The 25500-nt window shown below is 57.1% G+C and overlaps 3 protein-coding genes across 3 annotated transcripts; 2 read left to right on the top strand and 1 right to left on the bottom strand.

Moving 5' to 3' along the window:
* The first annotated feature begins 6229 nt into the window (after window positions 1–6229).
* CD93 (CD93 molecule) lies at window positions 6230–10139 on the top strand. The gene has a single exon (XM_069008771.1). It carries the CDS (start codon window positions 6451–6453, stop codon window positions 8161–8163), a length of 1713 nt encoding a protein of 570 aa, XP_068864872.1. The 5' UTR covers window positions 6230–6450; the 3' UTR covers window positions 8164–10139.
* Window positions 10140–12762: 2623 nt separating this feature from the next.
* Window positions 12763–16448, top strand: THBD (thrombomodulin). The gene has a single exon (XM_069008770.1). It carries the CDS (start codon window positions 13023–13025, stop codon window positions 14640–14642), a length of 1620 nt encoding a protein of 539 aa, XP_068864871.1. The 5' UTR covers window positions 12763–13022; the 3' UTR covers window positions 14643–16448.
* A 674-nt stretch (window positions 16449–17122) lies between these two features.
* On the bottom strand, window positions 17123–18976 carry SSTR4 (somatostatin receptor 4). The gene is made up of 2 exons (XM_069008428.1): window positions 18779–18976; window positions 17123–18387 (listed from the first exon to the last, which is right to left on the bottom strand). The coding sequence occupies exon 2, from the start codon at window positions 18338–18340 to the stop codon at window positions 17123–17125; it is 1218 nt and encodes a 405-aa protein (XP_068864529.1). The 5' UTR covers window positions 18341–18387; window positions 18779–18976.
* Window positions 18977–25500: the final 6524 nt, after the last annotated feature.

Raw genomic sequence — 25500 nt, 5'->3', positions numbered from 1 at the left:
GATCTGGGATAATCCTCCAATCCAGCAGTAAAATTCCCATGGGAACATCCCATTTTTCTCCCCTCCCAGCCACAAACTCCAAGGCCTTCCCAGAATCCATCCCTCCTCCTCCTCTCCAAGGAGGAAGAGCTGCTGGATAGAAGGGAAAGAGCTGGAAAAGGGCCCTGGTGGGCAGGGGGAAGCAGGGATGGGGATGCTCCCAGTGGGAGCAAGCTGGGCTTTGCTGGGATCAGCTCCCACCGGGAATGGCCTCCACGTTTCCATGTGCTTTAAGCCATTTTCCTGCCAAAAGTATTTTGTAAGGAATTTTTGACCTTTTGGCTCCTCTCCCTTCTGAATTTTGGGATCTCTCCTTGGATCTGGGGAGCGGGGCTGGAGCGGCCTCATCCTGGTTGGGGGGGGGGGCTCTGGAGGGCAATATCTATTAATCCCTTTATTTTTTATGGAATTTGTTCCCTGACAGGATCCAGCAAAGGGATCCCACATTCCAAACGGGGTCATCGGGAGGTAGGGGGGGAGACGGGAGCAGGGGGAGAGGGTTCTGGGAAGGTCAGAATCAGGAGAACAACAATCCAAGGCTGGAATGACCTTAGAGCCCATCTCATTCCCACCCCTTTGGAAAACAAGGAATTCCTTATCGGGGTTGGGTTTCCCCCTTTGCGGAGCCGCATCCCGGGTTTTTGGGATCTCTTCCCTTTTCTCCCTCTCTCCAAGCCCATCCCGCGGCGCTGCGATGATCCCGGGAGAGCTGGGAAGGGTCTGGAGGAGCCGCTGATCCCTCTGGAAAATCCCACCCTGCTTTTCCTTCCAGTTGTTGCCGCCCTGCCCGAGCACCACCCGGCGCTTCCCGAGCCTCTGGAATGTTTCCAACCCTGCCTTTCCCTTCCCATTCCAGGGCCGCCTCCTTCCCGGGATTCTGCACATCGGCGGGAAAAGCCATGGGGCGCAGCTGGGCCGGGCCGGCGTGAAAACAGCTGGAAAATGGGAAAACAGGGACCCATCCACCGGGAGGTGCCGGCATTGTGCCAGGGCTGAGTCATTCCCGGCCCTCCCAGCCCCTTCGGCTGGGAATAACATTTGGGAATGGCCGCAAATGCCCGATTGGCTCCGCGCGAGGTGGAGCTGCAGCAGCCGGGGAGAGATCCCACTTTAACCCCGTCCTTGGATTTGCTGCTTGCGGGAATTTGGGAAAGGTTGGAAGTTCGGATCGTGCCACAAACGGAGCAATTCCAACAGGAGGGGGAGGGCAAACCGGCAGGGAATTCTGTGGGATGAGCAAACATTCCAAAGGGAAAAGATTTGTATTCAATACCAGAGCCCAGCGCTTCCCTGCCTCTGCTCCAGGAAAAAACCCCATACACCTTCCTGGATCCGTGTGTGCGGTGTCCGAAACATCCCAAAGGAAAACGGGATTCCCCAGTTCCTCCATCCTGGATCCCGGAGCCTTTTCCAGAGCCGTCTGTCCCCATTCCTGGGATCACGAGGCTGGATCTGGAAGCGCTTCCTTTGGGATTCTCTCTCTGGCACCACACGGGAACAAAAGGATCTCCTTGGATGCCCTGGTCCCGGTTTTAGGTGGAAATAGGGAATTCTGCTCCCCACAGCTCCTGTTTTCCATGGAAAACACTGTGGGAAACAGAGGGGAAAAAAAAGAGCAAGTGCCTCCTCATGGATCCCCTGGAATGCTTCCTTCCCGTGGTAATTCCACGTTTATTCAGGCAGCACCTGCCTATGGATATGGTCCCATTTATTATCATTAGTTATTGATTATCAATTATTAATTATTAATTGTTCCTGAAATATTTGACCTGGAAAACTGATGAGGAATGCGCTAAAAGCGGGAATGCCCATGGAAAATCCCAATTCGTGCCAGAAAAAGGCTCCCAAATATCCTAAAGATGTTCCCTCCCTTTTGCCTCCAGCTCCCCACAAGGAACAGACACCCAAATCCCAGGAAAAACCACACCAGAATTCCCTGTCTTTGTATTTTGGGGCGGGAGTTTTCCCAGTTTTCCTTTCCTTAGGCACTCCCTAAGGAATGGGTTGGACTTCCCTCAGGACCAGAAGGAGCTGCTAAATTCCCTAGCGGCTCTTCCTGGGAATAAGAAGGAATTGTGCAGAGCTGCAGCGTTTCCCCCACTCTGGCTGCTCCAAGCTCCAAATCGCAGCGCAGCCCCTCCAGATGCGTTGGAGAAATCCCGGGATTTCTTTGTGCATGCGCTCTCCAGGTGTCCTGGTGGCATTCCAACATTAATATCTCGAACTCTCCCGCTGGAAGGAAAAGCGGGGAATGTGGGCTGGGATTTAATTCCGTCCTCTCCTTCACCTCCCTCTGTGATTCCAGAGCTCCCCCGGAAATATTCCTTGGAGAATATCCCGGTGGGAGGAGGACTTCATCCACGTGGAAGCGTCTGAATTCCCCGTTTTATCCATCTGGAGGAGAGGTTGTTCCCACCCCACATTCCCACTCCGGACCACCCAGGACAATCCAGGCAGCAATTCCAAAGCTCCGAACACAGGGAAAAATTCAAGACTTATAAAAAATTCCCTCGGATAACCAAGGAAGAGGGAAAAGATCCCTTTGGATGAGGATTTTTCCCAGGATGATTGTCCTGTTCCCACTGGGATCTGAGGAGCTTTTCCTTCTTGGATGGAAGGTTTCCAGAGATGTGATTCCCACTTTTCCTGCTGCTATCCAGCCTAATATTCCAGCCGTGCTCCAGCCCTTCCACTCCAGGAGGAAAGAGTTTGGGAAGAGCGCCCCACTTATATCCCAAAGGAATTTCCAAGCATGGATCTCCTGGGGTCCAGGAGGATTTCTCCTCCCGGCAATCCCAGGGACCGCTTCCAAATGGAAATGGAAATGGGAATGGGAATGGGAATGGGAATGGGAATGGAATGGGAATGGGAATGGGAATGGGAATGGGAATGGAAATATGGAAATGGAAATGGAAATGGAAATGGAAATGGAAATGGAAATGGAAATGGAAATGGAAATGGAGTAGAAATGGAAATGGAAATGGAATAGAAGTGGAATGGAAATTAAAGTGGAAATGGAAATGGAAATGGAAATGGAAATGGAAATGGAAATGGAAGTGAAATGGAAATGGAAATGGAAATGGAAATGGAAATGGAAATGGAAATGGAAATGGAAATAGAATGGAAATGGAATTCCTGGCTTCAAACACACAGTGGGCTGGAAAAACAGGACAAAACTCAGGGGTCATGTCCTGATTTGGCATCCAGTGGAATCCTTGGAGCCGCTCAGAACCCCTGGAGCAGCTCCCTCCCACCTGGCAGAGACCCCACGGAGCTCCTGGAATTTTAGCTTGGACTTTATCCAGAGGGATATGGAATTCCTGGATCTGCTCCAGGTTGTTTGGAACACCCCTGGCTTTAGCCTGGAAGTTGCTCCAATGCTGGAAAAACGTGGACAAGAAAAATGGATATGGGCAAGGAAGGATGGAAAATGCTAGCCTGGAATCTGGACTCCAAGGAATAAAGTCCCTCATTCCATGGGAAGGAGGAAGATGCCTGGAAGGAACGGGATATTTGGGATGGGAACTGCTCCTTGCTCTCCTCTCTTCCGTCCAGGTGGGCGTTTGGCCGCTCCATGAGAGAAAATCATGGAATGGTTTCAGTTGGAAGGGATCTTAACTCCTCATCTCATTCCATGGGCAGGGACACTTCCCACTATCCCGGGGTGCTCCAATCTAGCCTGGGACACTTCCAGGGATGGAGTAGCCAGAGATTCTCTGGGAATCTGTGCCAGGGCCTCCCCGCCCTCCCAGAGCTGGATTTATTCCCAGCATTCCATCCAAACCTGCTCCCTAGCAGCAGGAAGCCATTCCCCTTCTCCTGTCGCTCCATCCCTTGGAAATAATGTCTCCCTATTTTTCTTGACTCCTTCGGCTCCTGGATCATTCCAAAGGTTTTCCAGGCTGAGCTATCCCAATTCTTGGAGTCTTTCCTGGCGGCAGAGCTGCTCCATCCCTTGATTATCCCAGTGCCTCCTCTGGATTTGCTCCAACAGCTCCACGTCCTTCCTGAGCTGGATGCAGAATTCCAGGTGGTGGGATCTCCTGGGAGTAGAGGATCAGGGATGTGAAAACCTAAACAAAGCCATTCCTTTTCCCAGTGCTTGGAATTCTGTTCCCATTAAAACCCCGCAAATTTCTGCTCCCCTACATTGCCCAAATTTCCAAAATTTCGCCTGACAGGAGCTGCCCCATTCCAAGCGTCTTCCCGGAGCTTCCCAGCCCCCGCTCCGTGTCCTTGGGATGTCTCCAGAGGGAGCCGAGTTCCTCCAATTCTTTTCCCGAGCAGGTGTCCCCCGCTCCGGCTCCATTGTCCCGCATCTCAGTCCCGGGATTTGCCGCTGCTGACGTCACACATCCCGCGCCCTTTTCCTTCTTCTTTTTTTTTTTTTTTTTTTTTTTTTTTCTTTCACAACGACATTTTAAAACCAATTCCTTCTTTTTCACCAGTTCCCGATTTAAAAAAAATTGGATTTAATTAATCCTACGGGATATTCCCTTCGGTGGGAATTGCACTCTCCAGGAGATGGTTGGGATTGGATTCTTCTGGAAAACGGGGGGTTCTGGATGTGTTCAGCCTGGGGGGGTTGGGAAAGGAAATCCTTTTAAAGTTCCTATTTTCAATGGGAACAGCCAAGAAAATCGAAGGAGTTTGGAATATTCCATAAAAATCAAAGCAGCACCAAAAATTCCCAGAAATATTCCCACATAAGCTTGGAATGTGCAGATCTCCCTGAAAGGGATGGGAGGGAGGTTTCCTATCTATGAAACTCCTGGAAATAGGAATATTCCAAATTTTTTGGCAGGGAAAAAGAAAACAAAGGCACTGGGAAAAGGTTTCTAACTTTATTTTTGCAAATATTCCATGAATATTCCAAGAAGTTCTTCCCTGGGACAGGATTCCCGACTGGACTTCCTGCACATCCTAATAAAGAACATTGCCACCAATTCCTTAATGATCCTGGAATGACTTTTAATATTTAAATGGTATTTAAATGATATTTAAATATCTGGGGATTTTTCCCAGTTCGGGGAAAAATCAGAGGAGCTGTAGTTATTCATTCCCAGTTTTTCTCCAGGAAAACTTGGTTGGATAGAAAAAAATGCCAGTTTGGGTTGTGGAAAGAAGTTGTCGGTTGGAATTTTGGGGGATCGGCTGGGAAGACAAATCATGATCCATGTTTTTCCTGGCAGCTTTTGTGCTGGGCTCTCTTATTCCAAGTCCAAAAAAATCCCCCCGCTTCTGAAATTCTGGATAAATCCAATCAGAAACAGCATCCAGGCGTTTGGCTTTTTTTTTGGGGGGGTGGGGGGAAGATGTTGTCCCAAAATGCTCCGGGTTTGGAGCACTGGCTGTGGATCCCTGAACCCTGACTCGGATGGGAGATTCCAGAAGATATCCCAGCAGCCAGGGCTTTCCCCGGAATGCTGTGCATGAGCAGGTCTGGGAATAATCCACAGTTCTTATCGGGATTTTTGGCACCGTTTTTATTTAGGAGGGAAGGGAAGGAGGAGATTCCTGGTTTTCATTTCTCTGTTGGATCACAGCCATTCCCTGAGGATTTCCAAATCCATCTAACCCCACAAATCCTGGAATGGGCAGTGGATCCATGGCTGTGCCAAGCAGGAAAAGATTCCCCAGACTCCCAGGGTTAAATCCTGAATTTGCTGCTGCCAGAGGGAAGCTCCAGGAGAAATCCTGGGAATGCAGGGAGGGAGCTGGGATCATCCCGGCATCAAGGCCTGGAGCAACCTGGTCTGGTGGAATCGTCCCTGCCCTGCTCATGGATGAGCTTTTCCAGGCCGAACCTGGATTTCCACGAGGAATCCTCATCCATGGAATGGCAGCGGAGCCCGGCCGAGCTTGGCTCCATCCTGGCATTCCCGGGCCCTTCCCACGGCCCAGCTCCTATTTCAGGGCTCTTCCATCTATTTAAAGAAAGGGGAAAAAATGCGCTGAAATCTTCGCGCTTGCGCAGCCAAATATTCCCTGTTTTTCAGTGGCCGAGATCCACGGATCCCACGGCTTCGGAGCCGGGATGTTTTCCTTCCCCTTTTAGCAACACGTGCCTGAAAGCTCCCGGCCCCTATTAGGGCTTAAAAAGCTCCGCTGCGGCCGGAGGGAATAAATCAAATTCTTGGGAGGGGAAAAAAACAAACAAACAAAAAAAAAGCAGGAGCGGCACCAAAAGAAAGCAGGAACGCGGCGTGTTTTTCCCGAAACTTTGGGATGGGAGCGAGGAGCCGGCGGGAAAGGGAAGCCAGGGAGCCCAACAAGCGGCTCCCCGCTACAGGAAGCCGCGGCCTCCGGTGATAAATAGGGAAAGCCGGGAGCACAGGATGTGTTTCGGGAGAGCTCGGCGGGACGCCGGGATGTGAGCGCCGCCGGTCATTTGTCCACTTGTCCGGCGGCATGGCCACGCTCCGGCCGCTGCTGCTGCTGCTGCCGCTGCTGCTGCCGCTGGCGCGGGGCAGCGGGGACGAGGAGGCGGCGGTGCTGTGCGCCGGCAGCGCCTGCTACACCCTGCACCGGGAAGAGAGCGGCTGGAAAAGCGCCCAGGAGCGCTGCCGCCGGGACGGCGGCAACCTGGCGGCGGTGGGCAGCGCCCTCGAGGCCGAGCGGCTGCGGGAGCTGCTGGCCACGGCCCGCTGGGCCGGCCCGGCCTGGCTCGGGCTCGCCCTGCCCAGGGGTCACTGCGTGCGGCCGCACGAGCCGCTGCGAGGCTTCTCCTGGGTGGCCGGAGGGGAGCCGGGCAACTTCTCGGAGTGGGCGGCGGAGCCGGCGGTCACCTGCGTGAGCTCCCGCTGCGTGGCCCTGCGGCCGCACGGCGCCGGGGGCTGGACGGACCGGCCGTGCCGCAGCCCGCTCCCGGCTTTCCTGTGCAAGTTCAGCTTCCAGGGAATGTGCGGGCCGCTGCCGCTGGCGGGGCGCGCCAGGGTCACCTACAGCACCCCGTTCGGCGTGCGCAGCGCCCACCTGGCCGCCGCGCCCTTCGGCACGCTGGCCGAGGTGCAGTGCGACGGCGGCGACGGAGGCCGGGGCTCGCCCTTCGCCGTCTGCAAGGGGCCGCTGGCCGGGGGCGGCTTCGCCTGGCACCCGCCGGGTCCCCTGTGCCCGGTCTCCTGCGGCCACCGCAACGGCGGCTGCCAGCAGCGCTGCGTCGAGGCGGCCGGCGAGTCCCCGCGCTGCGCCTGCCACCCCGGCTACGCGCTGGCCGCCGACATGGCCTCCTGCGTTCCCGAGGATTCCTGCCACCCCAGTCCCTGCCAAGGATCCTGCCGGACGCTGCCCACTGGCTTCGAGTGCGGCTGCGAGCCTGGGTTCGCCCTGGCACCCGACGGACGCGCCTGCTTGGATGTGGACGAGTGCGAGTCGGGGCCGTGCCAGCACCGGTGCCACAACACTCCCGGCGGCTTCCAGTGCCACTGCCAGCCCGGCTACCGCCCCGCGGGGCCCGCTGGCCGCCAGTGCCACGACGTGGACGAGTGTGCTCAGCCCCACGCGTGCCCGCAGCTCTGCATCAACATTCCCGGCTCCTTCCGCTGCGCCTGCCGGCCCGGCTTCCAGCGGCAGCCGGGAGGCGATTCCTGCCTGGATGTGGACGAGTGCCTGCGGGATCCGTGTCCCGGCGCCTGCCGCAACTTCCCCGGCGGCTACGAGTGCCTGTGCCCGCCTGGCTCCCGCCGGGATGAGGATGGACACGGCTGCAGGCCCGGAGAGGCGACCCCAAGCAGCATCCCGCAGAGCTCCAGCATTATCCCGCAGAGCTCCGGCATCACCCCGCATAGCTCCGGCATCACCCCGCAGACCTCCGGCATCCCGCAGAGCTCCGGCATCCCACGCACCACACGCGTCCCATGGACCACGAGCACCCCGCGGACTCCGGGAATGCCCACGGCGGGATCGGGAGGCGGCTCGGACGAGCACAGCGCAGACGGGCCGCGGCTGCTGCTCTATTACATCGTGGGCAGCCTGGTGGCCATCCTGCTCCTGCTGGCGTTCGCCCTGGCGCTCGTGGCTTGTAGGAGAAGGGCGGCCAGGAGGGAGAAGCCGGCGGCCAAAAGCGCGGCCGATAATTATTGCTGGGTGCCCGAGCAGCCCGAGAGCCGCGGGGAGCGCAGGTAGGAAGGGGTTAAAAATCCCAATAAAACGGTGCCGGGGAATTTTGTGTCCAGAGCGAGCTCCTCCGGCTGTGCCAGTGGGATCTGCGGTCCTGCTGCTCCAAGGGTTAACGAGAGGGGAGAGGGAATGGGGTGGGATTTGCCTCCTCAGCGCTGCTCCAAAAGGCAGATTGGGAATTACTGGGTTGTGCTCCTAAAGGGAAACTCACCTGGAATTCTGCTGTGGCCCCTTGTGCCATGCTCCCCCCCCCATGGCTGCGTTCCAGCCTTGGATTTGCCTCATTCTCCGGGAAGAGGGGTCGAAATTGGGATGGAAAATGGCTTGAAATTGGGATGGAAAAGGGTTTGGAAATTCTCCTGGAAAATGGTTTGAAATTGGGATGAAAAAGGATTTGAAACTCTTCTGGAAAAGGGATTGGAATTCTCCGGGAAAAGGGCTTGGAATTCTCCTGGAAATGGGTTTGGAATTGGGATGTGCCTCAGCAGAGCTCGAGCAGGCCCCTGCAGGCACAACCAGGGTGGGGTTTAAAGGGGTTTTTTGGGGGGGGTTTATAAAAAGTCTGTCCCCTAGACCCCAGGAAAACTGCTCAGCACGGAGCCAAGGAATGGCCAAAAAGTAGGAAAAGCTGTGTTTGGAATAACCACCTCCTCATTTCCAGAGTATCCTGCCCAAATCCACGTCTAAACAGAGAAAACAATGCTCTCCTTCCCACCAGCCGCATGGGAGGCCAGCCTTTTCCTGTTGGATCACGTTTTTTTGGGAAGGATCCTTCCTGGCTCCAGGCTGAGCCTGTTTCCCCCCTTTCCCTGTGTGAGGAATGCGCTGGAATGGGAATATTTGCTGATTATTATTATTCTGGGTCAAACTTGTAACTCCCCAAACACTCCCCAGGTGCTTCCCCAGGTTCCTTGAGCTTCTTCCAGCCTTTTCCAGTGGGAATTCTCCCCGAAATCCTGAGGGGCGCATCCAGCAGCACCTCCTCCGTGCTTTATCCATGAGGATAAACCAGAGGAAGGGCTGGAAAAGAACAGCCACGGGATTTGAAGGCTCCAGCCTCTTCCTGAATTTCTGTTGGAATTACTTTGTCCTCGGAGCCGAGTTACCCCGGGAATGGGAATGGGGCACAAAGGAGTTTGCAGTGGGCAGGGAGCCGCATCCTGTCATTCCATGTGCCAAGGAAAACCCTTTCCTGCTTTTTTCTTGTCTCCCAGCTCCATTGTGAGCAGGGAAATGGAGCCGATGGGAGTGTTTTCCATGTGCTGCCTGTGTTGGGAGAAAGGGGGGAATGCAGCAGCAGGATTCTTGGAAATCCCAAATTCCCAAATCCCGAGGCAGCAAAGCACGGGGAATGCCTGAACTGATTAAGAAAATGAATGGTCCCATCCAGTTATGCCGGCTTGGGATCTGTGGGAAGAGACAGCCTTAGGGGTTTTATGGGATAGAAGGCTACAAAAAAGGGAAAAGGAGGGTGGAATTAGAGCTGGGAAAAACCTGAGGTGTGCGGTTCATTCCCGAAAAAACGATAATCCCCATTTCTGTTCCAACCTCTGCGTATTTCAGCGGGAATGATGGTGGATCCAGCCTAGGGAAGACAGGAATTTGGGCCAAGGTTTAGTTTGGATTCTCCTGAATGGAGTGTTTCCTCCCTGCTGGTGCAATTCCACCTGGATCCAACCTCACGTCTCCCGATTTTCCTGCCACATCCTGATCCGTGGCCTCCTTAGGGAGTTATCTGGGGGCTGGTGAACCCCACAAATCAGAGCGGGATCATTTGGTGCCCTGGCTTCCACAGGAGATGGGATGTTCATCCAGCTCCTTGGAATTTTTTGTCATGGATGAGTGCTTTGTTTTCCCAGAATGAAACTCTTGGATTCACAGGATAAAGTTATCCCAGCGCCGCTTTCCAGACAGAATTCCAAGGAAACCTGAACAAAAACATGTTTGCAGTGGGTTTTAATAAAGATATTCCTAAAAATCCATGGATTGGTGCTCCTAATCCTTGTGTTCCCCACAGCGGTGGGTGGTGATCCCAAATCCTTTCCTGGGGTTTATCCCGTGATCTCAGCCTTTCCTGGGATTTGTGGTGCTGGGCAGGGGCCATTCATTTCATCCCTGCTGAGGCCTGGGGTGGGAGCATTCAGATGGGATCAGTTGGATCCCAAAACCACGTGGAAGGTCCTAAACCCATAAAAAAGGTCCTAAATCCATAAAAAAAGGTCCTAAACCCACAATCAAGGTCCTAACCATGTGAGTAGAGTCCCAAGACCATGACCAAGATCCTAATCCCATGACCAAGTTCCTAAAACCAGGAGGAAAGCCCCAAGCCCACGAGGAAGGATCTCAACCCACGGGCAAGGTCCTAATACCACAAGCAAGTTCCTAAAACTGTGAGGAAGGCCCCAATCCCATCGCCAAGGTCCCAATCCCCCAACCAAAGTCCCAATCCCACAACCAAGGTCCCAATCCTGTTGCCAAGGTTCCCAGTCTCACAACCAAGGTCCCAATCCCACAGCCAACGTCCCAATCCTGTTGCCAAGGTCCCAATCCCACAACCAAGGCTCTAGTCCCATAACCAAGATCCCAAATCCACGAGCAATTCCTTTGATTTCAGCAGTGCTCTGTGCGAGGGCTTTTTTGGGACCAAATAATAGGATTGACCTCTTTTAGATCCTATTATCCCAGGATATTTCACATTATTTTACATTCCACTGCTTTCCATTCCCTCCTGGATAACTGCCAGCATTCCAGCAGAGGAACCTCATCCCAAAACCCTGCAAGGAAGCCAAAAATCCCCCCCTGCTGACACCAAACCCGGGACCCAGGGGTCAGGCCAAGCATTCCGAGTGCCCGCTCCAGCGGGGTGACAGGGACAGCCGGGATGAGTCAGAGCCAAAAGGAAAGGCCTCTCCCGCAGGGAAAACATGATTAATGGGATTTGGGAAGAGGAAAAGCAGCAGGAAGGGCAGTGCTGGCACCCTGAGTCAGCCCTCGGGGCAGTGGGATAAAGGGAATTTTTGAACCGTGATTAATCCCGCTCCTCCCACCCCATCCCGATAATCTTTTAGGGATAAGTGCTGTCAGTGGGGCAAGGCCGGCGGAGCGGGATCATTGTTTGGGAAGGCTCTGTTTTTTCCTGGAAAAAGCCTTGACAAGGAATTTTTTATCTGGGTTTGCAGTTGCTTAAAAAAAAAAAAAAAAAAACCAACAACAACAAAACGGCAGAGCCAGAATTTTATGGGGTTTTTTTTCCCCCCTCTCCACCGCATTCCCTTTTCCTTCTTTCCCTGTGGTTTGCCCGGATGTTTCCCCTCTTTTCTTGGTGGTTTTCTCCGGAAAACAGACGTAGTAAAAGGAGAAGTGGAAGAAGGATTGGCAAACTGAAGTGAAAATTGTGGGAACGACAGGTGTTCCTAAAGCCAGGAAAGGTCGGAGTTATCCAGCTCCCCAGGAGATTCCCAGGAATCATCCTGCTTGGATAAATTCTTTGTTCCAAGCTCCCCCACGGACGCTTTCTCCCTGAGGTTCATCCCTGCTGTTGGAATTAAATCGGGTGGGCATTTCGGTCCCATTTTCGTGGCAGATCCAAAACCTGCAATGGGATTAAATAAGAATTAGTTATTAATTGTTAATAATTAGTATTTATTATTAATTTTATATTCCTCAGCTTCCCTTTCCCCGGCAGCCTCACGGGGTGTACGGGAAGCACCCGGGGTTAGGAGAGGACAGAACAAACCCCAAGGGTTTAATGAAGGTCAACAAAGTTCAAAGAAGTTTCATAAAGTTTAATAAAGGAACTTCCTCGCCGTGATCCCAGGAAATTGGGATTTGCTGCTCATCCCAGAGGCCGAGGCTGTTGGAATTCCGTAAACAAACAGGCTCAAATCCCCTTTTGGTGGAGCGGAGAAGCTCGGGGTTGCATTTTGAGGTTGCTGCTGCCTCCGTTCTGGCAGCACAGAGGGATCTCCCAAGGAGAAATTCGTGGAATGGGATATCCACTGGGAGGTGTCCGTGGAGAAAAGGGAAGATGGGGAAAGGGGTCAAAATAACGCTTAATAACAATAATAATTTTAAAAATGATACCAAGTAGTAGAACTAAATAAATTATAAATTATTATAGGTTAAAAGATAGAATTATATGTTAATTATTTATCCGTGAAATTTCCCCGAATCCTGCCTAAGCCGTTTCCCTTCATCCCGTCCCTCATTCCCTGGGGGTGGATCCCGATCCCACCCGGCTCCGCCCTGCTGTCAGGGACTGTGGAAAGGGAAAAGGTCCCCCCCTGGAGCCTCCTTTTCTCCGGGCTGAGCCCCTTTCCCACCTCCCTCCTGCTGCTCCAGCTCCTTCCCAGAGCCATTCCCATCTCTGGACGCGCTCCAAGCTCTTTTCTTTCCATGCTGGATCCAGAGCCGGACACGGGATTTGAGCCGTGCTCTCCCTCCCCGGTGCCAGCCCTGTGGCAGCAACTGGGTGACATCCCAGTGGGATGCTGATCCCGCCGGGATAACGATTCCCACCCGCGCTGCTCCCACCCCAGGCTCCCTCCCGTGAAATCGCGCTGCTGTTCCCCTCTTTTCCCAAGGCTCACGCCGTTTTTCCCGGCTCCTTGCGCATCCCGCACCCATCCCGCGGGCCGCCCCCGCCGCTCCGGCCCCCCCCGCGCTGCCGGGCGGGCCCCGCCGGGGCGGAGCCGCCGGGAGGATGCGGGAGGGGAGCGGGGCGGGGGCAGCGCCTGGCCGGGATTCACCGCGCTCCCTCCCGGCCCCCGGGCGCTTCCTTCCCCGGCTGGAGCCGCTATAAAGGGCGGCCGGGCCGAGCGGGCCGGGCACAGCTCGGGCGCCGCCGGCCGCCCCCTCCGCGGGCCATGCGGCCGCTGCTGCCGCTGCTGCTGCTGGGCACGGTGGCGCTGGGCCAGCCGCGGGACGTGTCCCCCGCGGGCGCGCAGTGCCTGGAGCACGAGTGTTTCGCCGTGTTCTGGGCGGCCCGGCCCTTCTGGGCCGCCAGCGAGGGCTGCGAGCGGGGCGGGGGGCACCTCATGACCGTGCGCTCCACCGTGGCCGAGGAGGCGATCGCGCTGCTGCTGCAGAACCGCGCGGGGCGGCTCTGGCTCGGGCTGTCGCTGTCGCCGTCCTTGTCCTGCACCGAGCCCAGCCAGCGGCTCCGCGGCTTCCGCTGGGTCACCGGCGACCGCAGCACCGACTACACCAACTGGGCGCCGTCGGGGCGGCGCTGCGGCGAGCGCTGCGTGACCGTGTCCCGGGAGCTGCGCTGGGAGGAGCGGCGCTGCGACGAGGCGGCCGACGGCTTCCTCTGCCAGTACAGCTACGGCGGCAGCTGTCCCCGCCTGGCCGCCCCGCGGGGCGTGCTCGTCACCTACGCCACCCCGTTCGGCGCCCGCGGAGCGGAGTTCCTGGCGCTGCCCCCGCGCAGCGTGGCCTTCATCCCTGAGTTCGGGCTGGAGCTGCGCTGCGACGAGGATGGGGACAGCGCGGGGCCGCGCTGGGACCGCGACACCCCGGGACCGTGGACCTGCGAGGTGGCCGGCGGTGGCTGTGCGGGGACGTGCGGAGAGGAGCTCGGGCGGCCGCGCTGCTCCTGCGCCGAGGGCACGGTGCTGGCCGCGGACGGGCGCGGCTGTCGCTCCCTCTGCGAGGGGTCGCCGTGCCACCATCACTGCGTGGTGGCCGACGGCTCCTTCGTGTGCATGTGCTTCGTGGGCTACCGACTGGCGGCCGACGGCGTCGGCTGCGAGGACATCGACGACTGCGCCAGCGAGCCCAGCCCCTGCGAGCAGCAGTGCGTGAACACCCAGGGCGGCTTCGAGTGCCGCTGTCACAGCGGCTACGAGATGGTGGACGGGCGCTGCCAGCCCCGGCCGCCCTGCCTCGGGGCGCCGTGCAAGCAGCGCTGCGAGGAGCTGCCCCACGGCTACCGCTGCGCTTGCGACCCCGGCTACGCCGTGGACCCGCGGGACGCCACCGCCTGTCGCCTGCACTGCAACGCCACCGAGTGCCGGGCCGTGTGCGACGCCGGCGGCGCCTGCGAGTGTCCCGAGGGCTTCGTGCTGGACGGCGACGAGCTGTGCGTGGACCTGGATGAGTGCGACAGCGGTCACTGCGAGTTCAACTGCACCAACACCCTCGGCAGCTACCTGTGCCACTGTCCCCACGGCCGATACCTCCGCGACAACGAGTGCCTCCCCATCCCGGACGGGGACGGCGACGAAGCGTTCTCGGGCGATTCGGAGCCCGTCCCGCCCACGCCCGTGCCCAGCCGGCCCCCGACCGAGGCCGAGCGGCTGCACCCGGGGCTGCTGGTGGCCATCGCCGCGGGTGCCCTCCTGAGCCTGCTGGCGCTGCTGGCGCTGGGATTGCACCTGGCCAGGAAGCGCTGCCGCTCCCACGGCTCCATGGATTACAAGTACAGCGGCCCCCAGGAGAAGGAGCTGGGGCTTCAGCCGGTCCCCTCCGCACAGAAGCCGTAGGGACGCCGGGAGACGAACTGGGTGACATTTATTCCCCCCCACATCCTCCCCCGCGACCCCCCACTCCCCCGCCCGACCCCCGGCTGGAATTTTTCCATGATAATTCGGGAAAAGCTGCCATCACCCCACTCCCAGAAATACTGGCTGCTTCCCAGCCGCCTCATGGAAGGCTGGCGCGGGAGAGCGGGGAAAGCAGAGCGCTCGGAGGCCGCTCCGCTCCTGCTGCGTTCCTGCTTCCTCGGCGTCCAGCTTTCCTCTTCCCGAGCCGGCGGTCGGGAAAACCGCAAGGAAAAACCCGGGAGGGGCGGCTCCGTGTGGAAGGGACTCTGAAGCCGTGGGATGAGGGCACGGGGTGACCAAGGCGGGGACTTCGGAAGGACACCTCCACCCCAGTGCCCCTCCCCTGGGCTGGACGGTTTTCCCGAGCCGGGAGGCTCCCGCTTTTCTTCGGGATGGGGTTGGTTTGTTTTAAGCTGAGGGGTGATGGAAGAAGGAGCAAAGATGCTGTGGGAAGCACTTGTCACCTGAAGCACCCGGTGACAGCAGGGACCCGGCTCAGTGTCACCAAGGCGGGACTCAAATCCCTGACTCCCATTCCCTCTCGTTACTTTTTTTGCGGGATGTGGAGGTTAAGCAGGGACGCCGAGGCTGCCGGGGTGGGTTTTGTGGGAAAGGTTTGCGCTGCTGCAGAGCCACATCCAGTTTCTTCCCTGATTTTCCGCCGTCGTTGCCTTGAATTGTTGGATTTGGGGGATTTTTGTGACCCCGCCCCCCTCCCGTCCGCAGGGATTTTCCCTCGTCCGGGTCTGACTCTATCCCAAGGCAAAACATTCCCACGGGGCGGCATCCAGCTCGCCGCTCATTCTCAGACACAGACTGGGGGCAATTCTGGAGAAGGATCTGTTTTTCCACCTCCATCATTCCCTGGGGAGCCAAAGGGGGGGTCCTGCTCCGGCTGCCGTTGGAGCGGGAACGTCGGAGCGGGCGCTGACAGCTTCATGCCGGTGAAACATTTGTTGTCCCGGAGCGGCGGAAGTTTTGGAAGTCTGGGATCAGAGCCGGGGGGTTCTGTTCCCCGGCATTCCCCCTTCCCACCCTATAAACTTCCCAGCACGCAGCATCCCCCCCTGGAATGCGAAACCTCGGCTGCAAATTCCCAGGAAAACCAAAATAGAGGCGTTGTAGGAATTGTAGCTTTCCCAAAAGGTCGTTATCCCGAAGGCCCGGTAACCGAGGGTCGTGTCCATGGATGCCTTGGGATGGGTTAAAGGGAAACCGCACGGAATGAGGGCTGTAAATCTGTGCATGTTGGGCTGCAGTGGGAAGGACGGAGCTGTTTTGGTGATCCGTAATTGTCCGGGATTATCCAGAAAGAGATATCAAAATACAGAGGAACAATATCCAAAGGAAGGGAAGGGAAGGGAAGGAAAGGTTAAGGGTTGAGGGTGGGAAGACACTGATGAAAGGCGTCATCCCACCTGCAGGATCTGCTTCCCATGGATCTCTCCTCATTATCCAAACCCTGCCCATTCCTGGCTGGATCCCAGGTTTTGCCACCACACCCCTAAAAACTCCCCCCCCCCCCCCCCCCCCCTTATTTCAGATTCCCACTGCGGAGTTTTATCTTATCACAAATTCCTTACGGTGTCCGAGTCCTGAATTCCCGACGCTCCCCATTTTATCCTTCCCTTCCCTGGCACGTTTGTAAATCTTTATTTATTTATTGGAATTTTACCCCGCGCGACGGGAACTGCCTCGTGGAGATCCTGTGTGGACACCAATAAAGCTTTGACAGCCTGGCTCAGAGGAACTGCTCAGGGAATGTTCTTTCTCCCCTTCCCAAAGATTCCTCCAGAAGTGCAGGAAAACCCCGGAGCATTCAGGGCAGCACTGGGATGAAAACATTCCCAGCTGATCATTTCCCCAGCGGGATTCAAATGGAAGGAATGAGCCATAAGTAATGGACGACACAGATAACATCCCAAGGACAAAGTTAAACCCCAAATAAGCTGAAAGTGGCTCATTCCATGGGACCTCCGTGTGCTGTCCCTCACCCCGGGATGAGGTCCACCAAAATCTGTTTCTCCTGGGGTTTCTTTTGTGGCAATTTGGTCCTGGGGGTGCTAAAATCCTGGGATTTTTTTTTTTTGGGGGGGGGGGGGGCGGGGGTAGAGGTGCATATGATGGGATCTCCTTTTGCTGCAGATGCAGCGGAGCTGATGGGCTTGGGGATTTTTCCCGGTCTCTTGGGAAGGAACGTGAATTTATTATTTGTTAATCGGGAGGGCCGTGCTCTCCAGGATATTTTGGGATCCTCTGCATCTCTGCTGAAGGCTCCTGGGTGCCCGGGATAATGGCAATAACCACACAGTCCATGGAATTCGCTCCATCCCAGGCCAGTCTTATGGCTTTTTATTTCGGAGAGCGGCGCAGCATTCCGGGCCCTCTCCATCCCCTTTCCTCCCAGATTCCGGGGTGCCCTAGAAGGGGGTGGTTTTGGGCAGGAGGGCCCCGGGCGCGCAGCAGGGCTGGGGGCGCAGGGGGTGCTGCTGGCAGGGCAGGGGGGGGCACACGCAGCCCTTGTTGTCGCCGCGGGGCGCGGCGCAGTAATCCAGGGGCTCCTCCTCGTCCTCGCTGTCCCCTCCGTCCCCGTCGCCGTCGCGGCAGCAGCACAGGCCGGAATCCCGGCAGCGGCGCAGCACGCCGTGGAAGGAATTCCGGAAATTCTCGGAGAGCAATCCGTAGAGGATGGGGTTGGCGCAGCTGTTGGAGTAGCTGAGCAGCAGCGAGGCGTTGTGCGCGCTGGCGTCCAGCCGGCCGGGCAGCAGCAGCTCCAGCAGCTGCACCACGTAGAAGGGCAGCCAGCAGACCACGAAGGCGGCCACCACGGTGACCACCAGGCGCGTCAGCTTCCCCTCGGAGCGCCGCCGCTGCCGCCACCCCACGCCCTGCGCCACCACCCGCATCTTGCCCGCCAGCAGCAGGTAGCACAGCGCCATGGCCACCACGGGCAGCACGAAGCCCAGCGCGCTGCTGTACACCACGAAGGCGGCCGCCCACGCCGGGCTGGGCCACAGCAGGTCGCAGGCCACCGCCCGGCCGTCGCCGGTCACCGCCGTGCCGGCGAACACCGGGATGGGCGAGGCCACCAGCAGCGCCAGCAGCCACACGCCGCCGTTGACCAGCTTGGCCACGCGTGGCCGGCGGTAGGAGGCGGCGCGCAGCGGGTGCACCACGGCGATGTAGCGGTCCAGGCTGAGCACCGTGAGGCAGAAGACGCTGCTGAACATGTTGAGGCCGTCCACGCCCAGCACGGTCCGGCAGAGCGCGCGGCCGAAGGGCCAGCGCCGCAGCGCCGCCGCCGTGGCCACGAAGGGCACGCTGAGCATGAAGAGCTCGTCGGCGATGGCCAGGTTGAGCAGGTAGATGTTGGTGGCCGTCTTCATCTTGGCGTAGCGCAGGATGACGAAGATGACCAGCGCGTTGCCCAGCAGCCCCAGCAGGCACACCAGGCCGTAGATGCACTGCAGCACCACCATTCCCGCCATTCCCGCCGTTCCCGCCATTCCCGCCGCGTTCCCGCCGCGCTCCGGAGCCTCTCCCGCCGCCGCCGCCGCGCTGCTGTTGGGGGGCGTCTCAGAGCTGGCCCAGCTGGAGATGCTCCAGAGGGGAATTCTCTGCTCGGCGTCTGTGCTCATGGCGGGAGGGCATCCATGGGCGGGAGAGCACCGGGAATGGGGTCAACCTGCGGGCAGGGCACAGGGATGAGGGCTGCAGGGCACGGAAATCCCGGTGCCCACATTGCCCCTGGATCGGGAATCTCCTTCCGCCACCCCCCGACTCCCTCCATCAATCCCCTCCCCTGCCTGGACGCCTCCACGTCATTCCTCAGGTAGCAGCGTCCCGTTTTTTTTGGGATCTCGGGGGCTGTGGGGTGGGGTGGGAATTAACCCTGCGTGGGGCTCCTCAAACCGGGTGGGATGGCCTGGGAAGCCCAACCCGGCCCGGGGATTAATCCCAACCCGGCCTGGGAGTCAGTCCCAACCCGGCCTGGGAATCAACGCCATCCACCTTAAGGAGCCTCCGCAAATCCCAGGATTTCATTCACCCTGCCAAGGAGAAAGCGAGTCTTTTACCTCTCGGTATTCCAGGGGCGGAAGGAGCCTCACGCCTTCCTGGCGGGGGGAAGCAGCCGCTGTGGGAAGATGCTCCGGTGGGATCCGTTTCCAACGGAAAGTCCTGCTTGACCTGGATCAGATGACCGGGAAGATCCGGACCTTTTAAAGCGAAAGACAGAGCAGGGATGGACGCGCGGGATCTTCCCCCTCTCCCGCATCCCTACGCCGCAGACATCGGCTTTTCACGGAAAAATAAACGCGGCGCAACTTTCTGCTCCAGGATTTCCGCTGGAAAACAGCGCAGTGCCCTCCGCCCTCCTCCCGCCGGGCTGCGCTGTCCTGCGGCTCCCGGCCGGAGCATTCCCGCTCCAGCGGCTCCTTCCCGGCGCTGCGGAGGGCGGGATCCGCAGCCCGATCCTCCCCCGCTCTCCCCCACCCCCCCTTCCCGCATCCCGAATCCCGCATCCCGAATCCCGCACCCCGCCCTCGCATCCCCCCGCGGCTCCGGGGGGAGGCAGGAGATGGAAGAGGAATGGTTGCCTTGGCAACGCATCCCTCATCCCGCATTCCTGCCTCGCATTCCCGCCTTCCCCGCGCGCATTCCCAGCGCTGCAGGGCCCCCGGATCCTTCCCGCTGGATCCCCTTCCCTGCTGCACCGCATCCCGGGATTCCGGGTGCGAGAGGTGAGGGCCAGCCCAGCCTGGCCCCACATCCAAACCCACCGGGAATTCCATCCCAAATCGGAGTCTGCGCTGGAACTGGGGCTGTAAAAACGGAAAAACGGGAGGAAATTCCATCCATTCGGGATTATTTTTAATCAGTTTGTGGCTTTTTTTTTTTTTTTTTTTTTTTGGATGAGAGGGATCCAGGGAATCTTTGTGCCAAGAAATCCCTAGCAGCAGCTCAGCCCAGGTCACGGAATCATAGAATTGTGGAATCATGGAATCGAAGAGTAATAGAGTCATGGACCCATGGAATCACTGAGGTGTGAAAAGCCCTCTAAAATCATGGAATCCAATGTTAATCCAGCACCGATCCACGTCCCTAAGTGCCACGTGGATTTAAATCCCTCCTGGAACAGGGATTCTGCCACTGCCCAGCGAGAGGAATTTTCCTGATATCCAACCCAAACCTCCCCTGAGGCCGTTCGCTCTTATCCCGTCTTTTACTCCCTGGGAGCAGAGCCCCATTCCCGCCTGATTCCTGCCAGGGAGTGGTAGGGAATGAGATCCCCCCAGATTCTCCTTTATTCCAACATTCCCAGCTCCCTCATCCGATTTATGCCAACCATGGCCAGGGAACGGCGGAGCAAACTTGCCCCAGTCATCCCAAAATCACAGCACTTGGAATTTCCGGGAATTTGGAGCCGGCTGAATGAGTCCCTTTGGGGCCTGATTGCCGGGACGGGAAGAGGGATAAATATCCATATGATATTCCTGGGAATGGGCTCAGAAACCCTGGGAAAACAGGTGGATTTTCTCCTCACTGCTTGAATCCCTGACCGTGGTTAATGGTGCAGCTGGCACCGATCCCGCTGGGAATATCTGGGATCCACGGAATGCCGGCACCCCGTCTCCCCAGCCCCAATTCCATGGGGCGTTCCAGCGGGATAAAGGACCCCGGGATCCCGCCGTGCTGACACAGAAATTCCCGGGTGCCAGCCCGGGAGCTCCGGGCGTTCCCGTTGCAGCCAGAGACGGGAAAACATGGCATTAAACAATGGAAGCAGCCACGGATTCCATGAGCCCCCTCCTCCTCCCGGGGCAACAGGAAAGCCTTGAAGGCTCCTTTGCTGTAAAGGAGGAAACTCCTCCATGGGCCTGAGCCGCTCGGGGATCCCAGAATTCCATGGAAAACTCTGGGTCGGGAGCAGCGGGAATAACCTTGGCTCCAGCGGGGCAACTCCAGGTGGTCGGAGCCTCCGATTCGGAAGCTTCGGCTTTCTTCCCTTGCCAGGAGCATCCATAGAATCCTGGGATATCCCCAGTTGGAAGGGACCCACATGGAGCCCAGCTCCTAAAAATCTTGGGGTTCTCCTCAATCCCACCCTCAGGAGCTGCCCCTGATCCCAACCTCGGAGCCTGCTCTGATGCCGAGGGAAAAGCGGGATTCGCTCGGTGCTTCCCAATGAATCTGTGGATCTCGGGATCAGCACTTCGGGGGTTTTAAGATCCGGGTTCTGCAGGAAGCCTCCAAGTCAGGGAATTCCAAGGAAGCCGTCCCGGGATTTAGCGGGATGTGTTTTCCCCGGTGTCCAAGGGAAGAGTTCAGCTCTCCTCATCCTGGAATCCGGTTCACTTTCCTCTTTATTCCCATAATCCCTGTCCAGGGATCCCTGTCCTGCTCCCCCACCGGGGCTGGATCCCGGATCCACGCCAGGGACTTGTGGAAAAAAAGTGGGAAAAGAGGAGAGGAGCCTGTGGATGCTGGGAATTAAGGAAGCCCAAAATGGGGTGGGATTTTCCTGGAGAAATTCCCAGTTAAAGGGTCCCGCTCCCCTTTTCCAGGTGAATCCCGCGTGGAATTCCTTTTCCACCCCTCGGATCTTCCCTGAGCCCCCAACAGCTCGGAATCCATGAACTCCCCACGATCCCAGAGCATTTGGAAGGGATCCTAAAGGACACCGAATTCCAGCCCCACTTCCACGGGCTGCTCCCAGATTTCCCCGCCTCCTCCCCCCTCTCCTTCCCGATTTTACCGAGGAAAGCCCGAAACGTGGAGGTTTGCTGCCCTCTCCTGGGAGCCGCCAAGTCCCGGGATTTGGGATGCTGGGGCTTGTTCAATCCTTACCCTCTGGAATTTTTTGACGCCGATGAAAACCTCCGTGTCATTCCCAGGAGAGACAAGAACTGTGGGAATAGAATCCTTCCCACATTCCAGAAAAGCCAATTTTGGAACCTTTTTTCCCCCTCCCAAAGCCCCAATTTTTTGGGGGGAAGTGTGGGAAAAACCTGGATTGGGAACAGGTTCTTAGCCAAAACCCGACCTTGTTTTTTGGGAAAAGAACTTGAGACTTCCCCTTTTTTTTCCCCTCTTAACTCGGAGGAAAATTTCTTGGAATTTATGCTCCCCCACCCCCCCCCCCAAAAAAAAAAAAAAAAAAAAATCAGGATTTTTGGGGGAAGTAAAAGAATTCCCAAAAAATCCTCTGTAGTTTATAAATACGTTGGACGAATATTTTGGGAGAATCCTGGGATGAATGACAAGGGGGGATTTATCCACGTTGGGAATTTCTAAAGCAAATATCCCCCCCAAAAAATCTGGGAAACCTGGAATTTGTATGGAGTTTGGATGCTGGACATCACTTCCACGGATCCGTGGCTGCTCCTCAGGGTGTTTTCCCGCTGTTTTCCCCCCGGAAAACCTGGATTCCGTGGAAAAGCCTGAGTTTCCCTTTCCCGGTGGGAGAGGAGGCGGCGTTATCCCGGCGGGAAGTGGAGCCGGAGGTCAGGGCCTCATTCCCGCTGCCAGGTGGGAGCTGGGATGTGTTTATCCAGTCTGGGATCCACACTGCAGCTCCTTATTCCCGGCCTGGCGCTTTTCCCGGGAGCTCCTGGGCTCTGGCACTGCCGGCACATTCCAGGCCCTGCTCAATGCTCCAGTGTCCGCTCCTCCGAAAAATTCCCACTGGGATGGGGCAGAGGGACGCTGGGATGGGGGACGACCGTGGCGTCCCAAAGCTCGGGGATCCCGGGATTTTGGGGCGGGATAAGGAGCGGATGCGGCCCCACTTTGGGATGGGGCCGTGGCCAAGGGACGCGGGGAAGCTCCAGTGGCTCTTCTCGATGCTTCCCGTGGGATGGGAGACGTGGCACGGGCGGGACTGGGGATGTGGGATGCTCCAGCTGCATCCCGTCTTTCCCTTCCCAAATCCGCCATTGCCAGGCTTTGCTCCCACAGTGCTGGGCTTCGTCCCCATTCCCAAATCTTGGCAGGATATTCCCAAAAAGTCCCCTGAGGAAGCAGGGAAGGGGTGGAGGCTGCAGGAATCCTCCCAAATCCTGGGAATGGGCAGGAATATTCCCACAGGAATATTCCTTATAGGAAGGTGCTTCCGTGCAAGAGACCTGGATTTATTCTGGCTCCAGCAAGGGGAAGAATTCCCGCAATTCCACAGCATCCCGAACCTGGGAAGCTGAGGATGGAGACAGGAGGAATTCCATGAACTCTCCTTGTCCCCGCTCCAGTCTGATCCCAGCCGCAAGGATCCTCAGCTCCCAGGGAATTTCGGGATGATGAGGCAATTCCCCTCTGGCTCTTTCCCATAAATCTGCTGGAAAAATTCCTCCCGGGTTCGGAGGGATGAGAAATCCTGGTTAATATTGGAATAGGGCCTGGAATTTGCCTAAGTCCTGCTGGAGCCCAAGGTAGCGGATGAGCTTCAATTTCTGACAGGGAAAGGCAGTGGCTGAAGGATCCCTGAGAAGCAAATTCCACGGGAATTTGGGCTGGGAATAAGGTGTGGATCTCCTTGAGGGGTGCTCCGTATCCCAAAACTGATGGGAAGGGAAAGAACTGGGAATACCGGGAACACGGGGAATAAAGGAAAGGATGTGAAATGCCTGGATGCTCCCAAGTTTCTCCCTCTGTGGCCGTGGTGCCTTTGCTGCGGGGAATTGTTGGGAAGAGCAGGACAGAGCCGGGACAGAGGGATGCATTATCCACCTAAATGCAGGCTGGCATCACCGCCCCACTCCCTCATTCCGTAAGAATTTTGGAGCGCCTGATCCGGAGGCTTTGCCGCTTCCTATGGGCTCCTGGAAGTTTTCCCGGCTGCCAGGCCGGAGGCACCGGGAATTTTTATGGAAAGCCGGCTGCTCCTTCCTTTCATTCGGGCACTGATTTCTTTTCCCCCGCTCAAATCGATGGATTCTCTCCTTTTCCAGGCGTTCCCGCAGCCTGGGTCTCTCCCGAGCGGGATGGCGGGCGGGGGGAGGCTTTTCCCGGGAATCCCAGCTGCTCATCCCATGAGAAAACCGCCCCCCACCCCCCCACCCCGCCGCCCCCTCCCCGTGCTTCCCAAATTCCCGCGCCGTGGCCACCTCCAGCCCATCTGCCAACAGCCGGAAAAACCCCTGGAAACCATGGAAAATCCATTCCTTTTCCTGGCGGCAACTGCCAGTTGTCTCTTTCCACGGTTTTCCCGCTTTTCCAGGAGTGATTTCCCTAAATCCAGCTTTTCCTGCTCGGCACCAGCAGGGTGGGAGAGAACTCCATGGCGCACACTGGGCCGGGAGCGGCATTCCCAAGAGAATGTCCCGGCGCTCCCAATCCCTTCCCAGAATCCCAGTGTCCCTCAGGAAGCGCCGTCCTGTGGGATTTCCCGTGGAATTCAGCTCCGGGAATGTTTTCCTCCTGTATCCCTGTGCTCATCCTCTGCCAGAGGGGCAAGAAGGGAGGCAATTCCCAAGTTTTTGATTCCCTGGGATGCGCTTCCTGCAAGCCATGGAGCTGATGCCGGTGGGAAGCGGGAAGGTCAGGGATGGTTCCCATCCCTGTGGAATCCTCCCGCGAGCTGGCTGATCCCACAGAAACACCAGGAATTTGCTGCTGGTTTCAGGAACTGGAGCAGCCAGCGGGACAAGGAGAGAGATAAACCCCAAAGGAAGGCCGGGAATCTCCTGGAGGAGGCCAGAATTCCCTAAAAGAGCAGCGAATCCATCTTTTCCAGGTAGCGGTTGTTCCCTGTGCCCAGAGCAGAGGGAAGGGCAGGATTTCAGGGATCGGATGATCCCGGTTCTTCCAACGGGCCCTGACTTTTCCGGATATCAACTCCACATTCAGGTCCTTGTATCCCACGGCTGGGAATGTGCTGGGAATTGCTGCTGCGGATTCTTACAACAAGGTGGGATCTGCTGTGGAAATCAGGGAATGCTTCCCTAAAAAAAATGTTTGAAAAAGCCTGGAATTTCAGTGGGGTCTGAGTTCGCCCAAACACAGGGAAGAAAGCATGGAAAAGGGAAGGAAAAGGAAGGGAAAAGGGGAGGAAAAAGGGAAGGAAAAGGGAGGAAAAATGGAAGGAAAGAGGAAGGAAAAGGGAAGAAAATCAAGGGAAAAGGGAGGAAAAAGGAGGGAAATTCTCTTTTCCTCCTCTTCCCTTTTATCCATGGGATAAACAAATAGAAACCCGGGAACAGGGAACGGGAAGGATGATGCAAGGAGCGGGATGTGGGACAGGAGCCGTGATACTGCAGGAATTACAATAATGTCATTCCTGTTTGCTCCGGCTCCCGCTTAATCCCCAGGAACTCTGACATTTCCCAAAGAATTCTGCACCGCGGGAAGTTCGGAAAAACGCTGCAACCTGGCAGGAGCCACGGGATATTGGATCCTGCGGGAATAAATGGCAAGCAGGATGTGATCTGTGGCCTGCAGATGGACAGATGGGTGGATGGGAGCCGGATGTGATCCCAAATCCATGCTCGGATTGGCATAAAGGGAATATGGGATCCAGTGGGAGAGTTTGGGGTTGTCCCTGTGCCAGCACCAGCGCTGATCCCAAACCAGCTTTTCCAGGGATCTGTTGGATCGTGTTGGAATGAAGAGCAGGGATGTGAAAGGCAAGGTGAGGGCCAGAGGCTTTCCTCTGGAATTCCGCTGGTTGTGGGGCTCCTTTTCCTCAGGGAATGTGAGCTGGGAAGCGGATCCCGGGGCTGATCCTCACTTTTCCTCAGGGAATGAGTTGGGAAGGGGATCCCAGAGCTGATCCTCACTTTTCCATAGGGAATATGAGTTGGGA

Source organism: Aphelocoma coerulescens, chromosome 3, assembly GCF_041296385.1.
Source record: "Aphelocoma coerulescens isolate FSJ_1873_10779 chromosome 3, UR_Acoe_1.0, whole genome shotgun sequence".
Taxonomy (NCBI): domain Eukaryota; kingdom Metazoa; phylum Chordata; class Aves; order Passeriformes; family Corvidae; genus Aphelocoma; species Aphelocoma coerulescens.
Note: the sequence above shows the minus strand (reverse complement) of the source record. Positions and strands in the feature narration are given on the sequence as shown.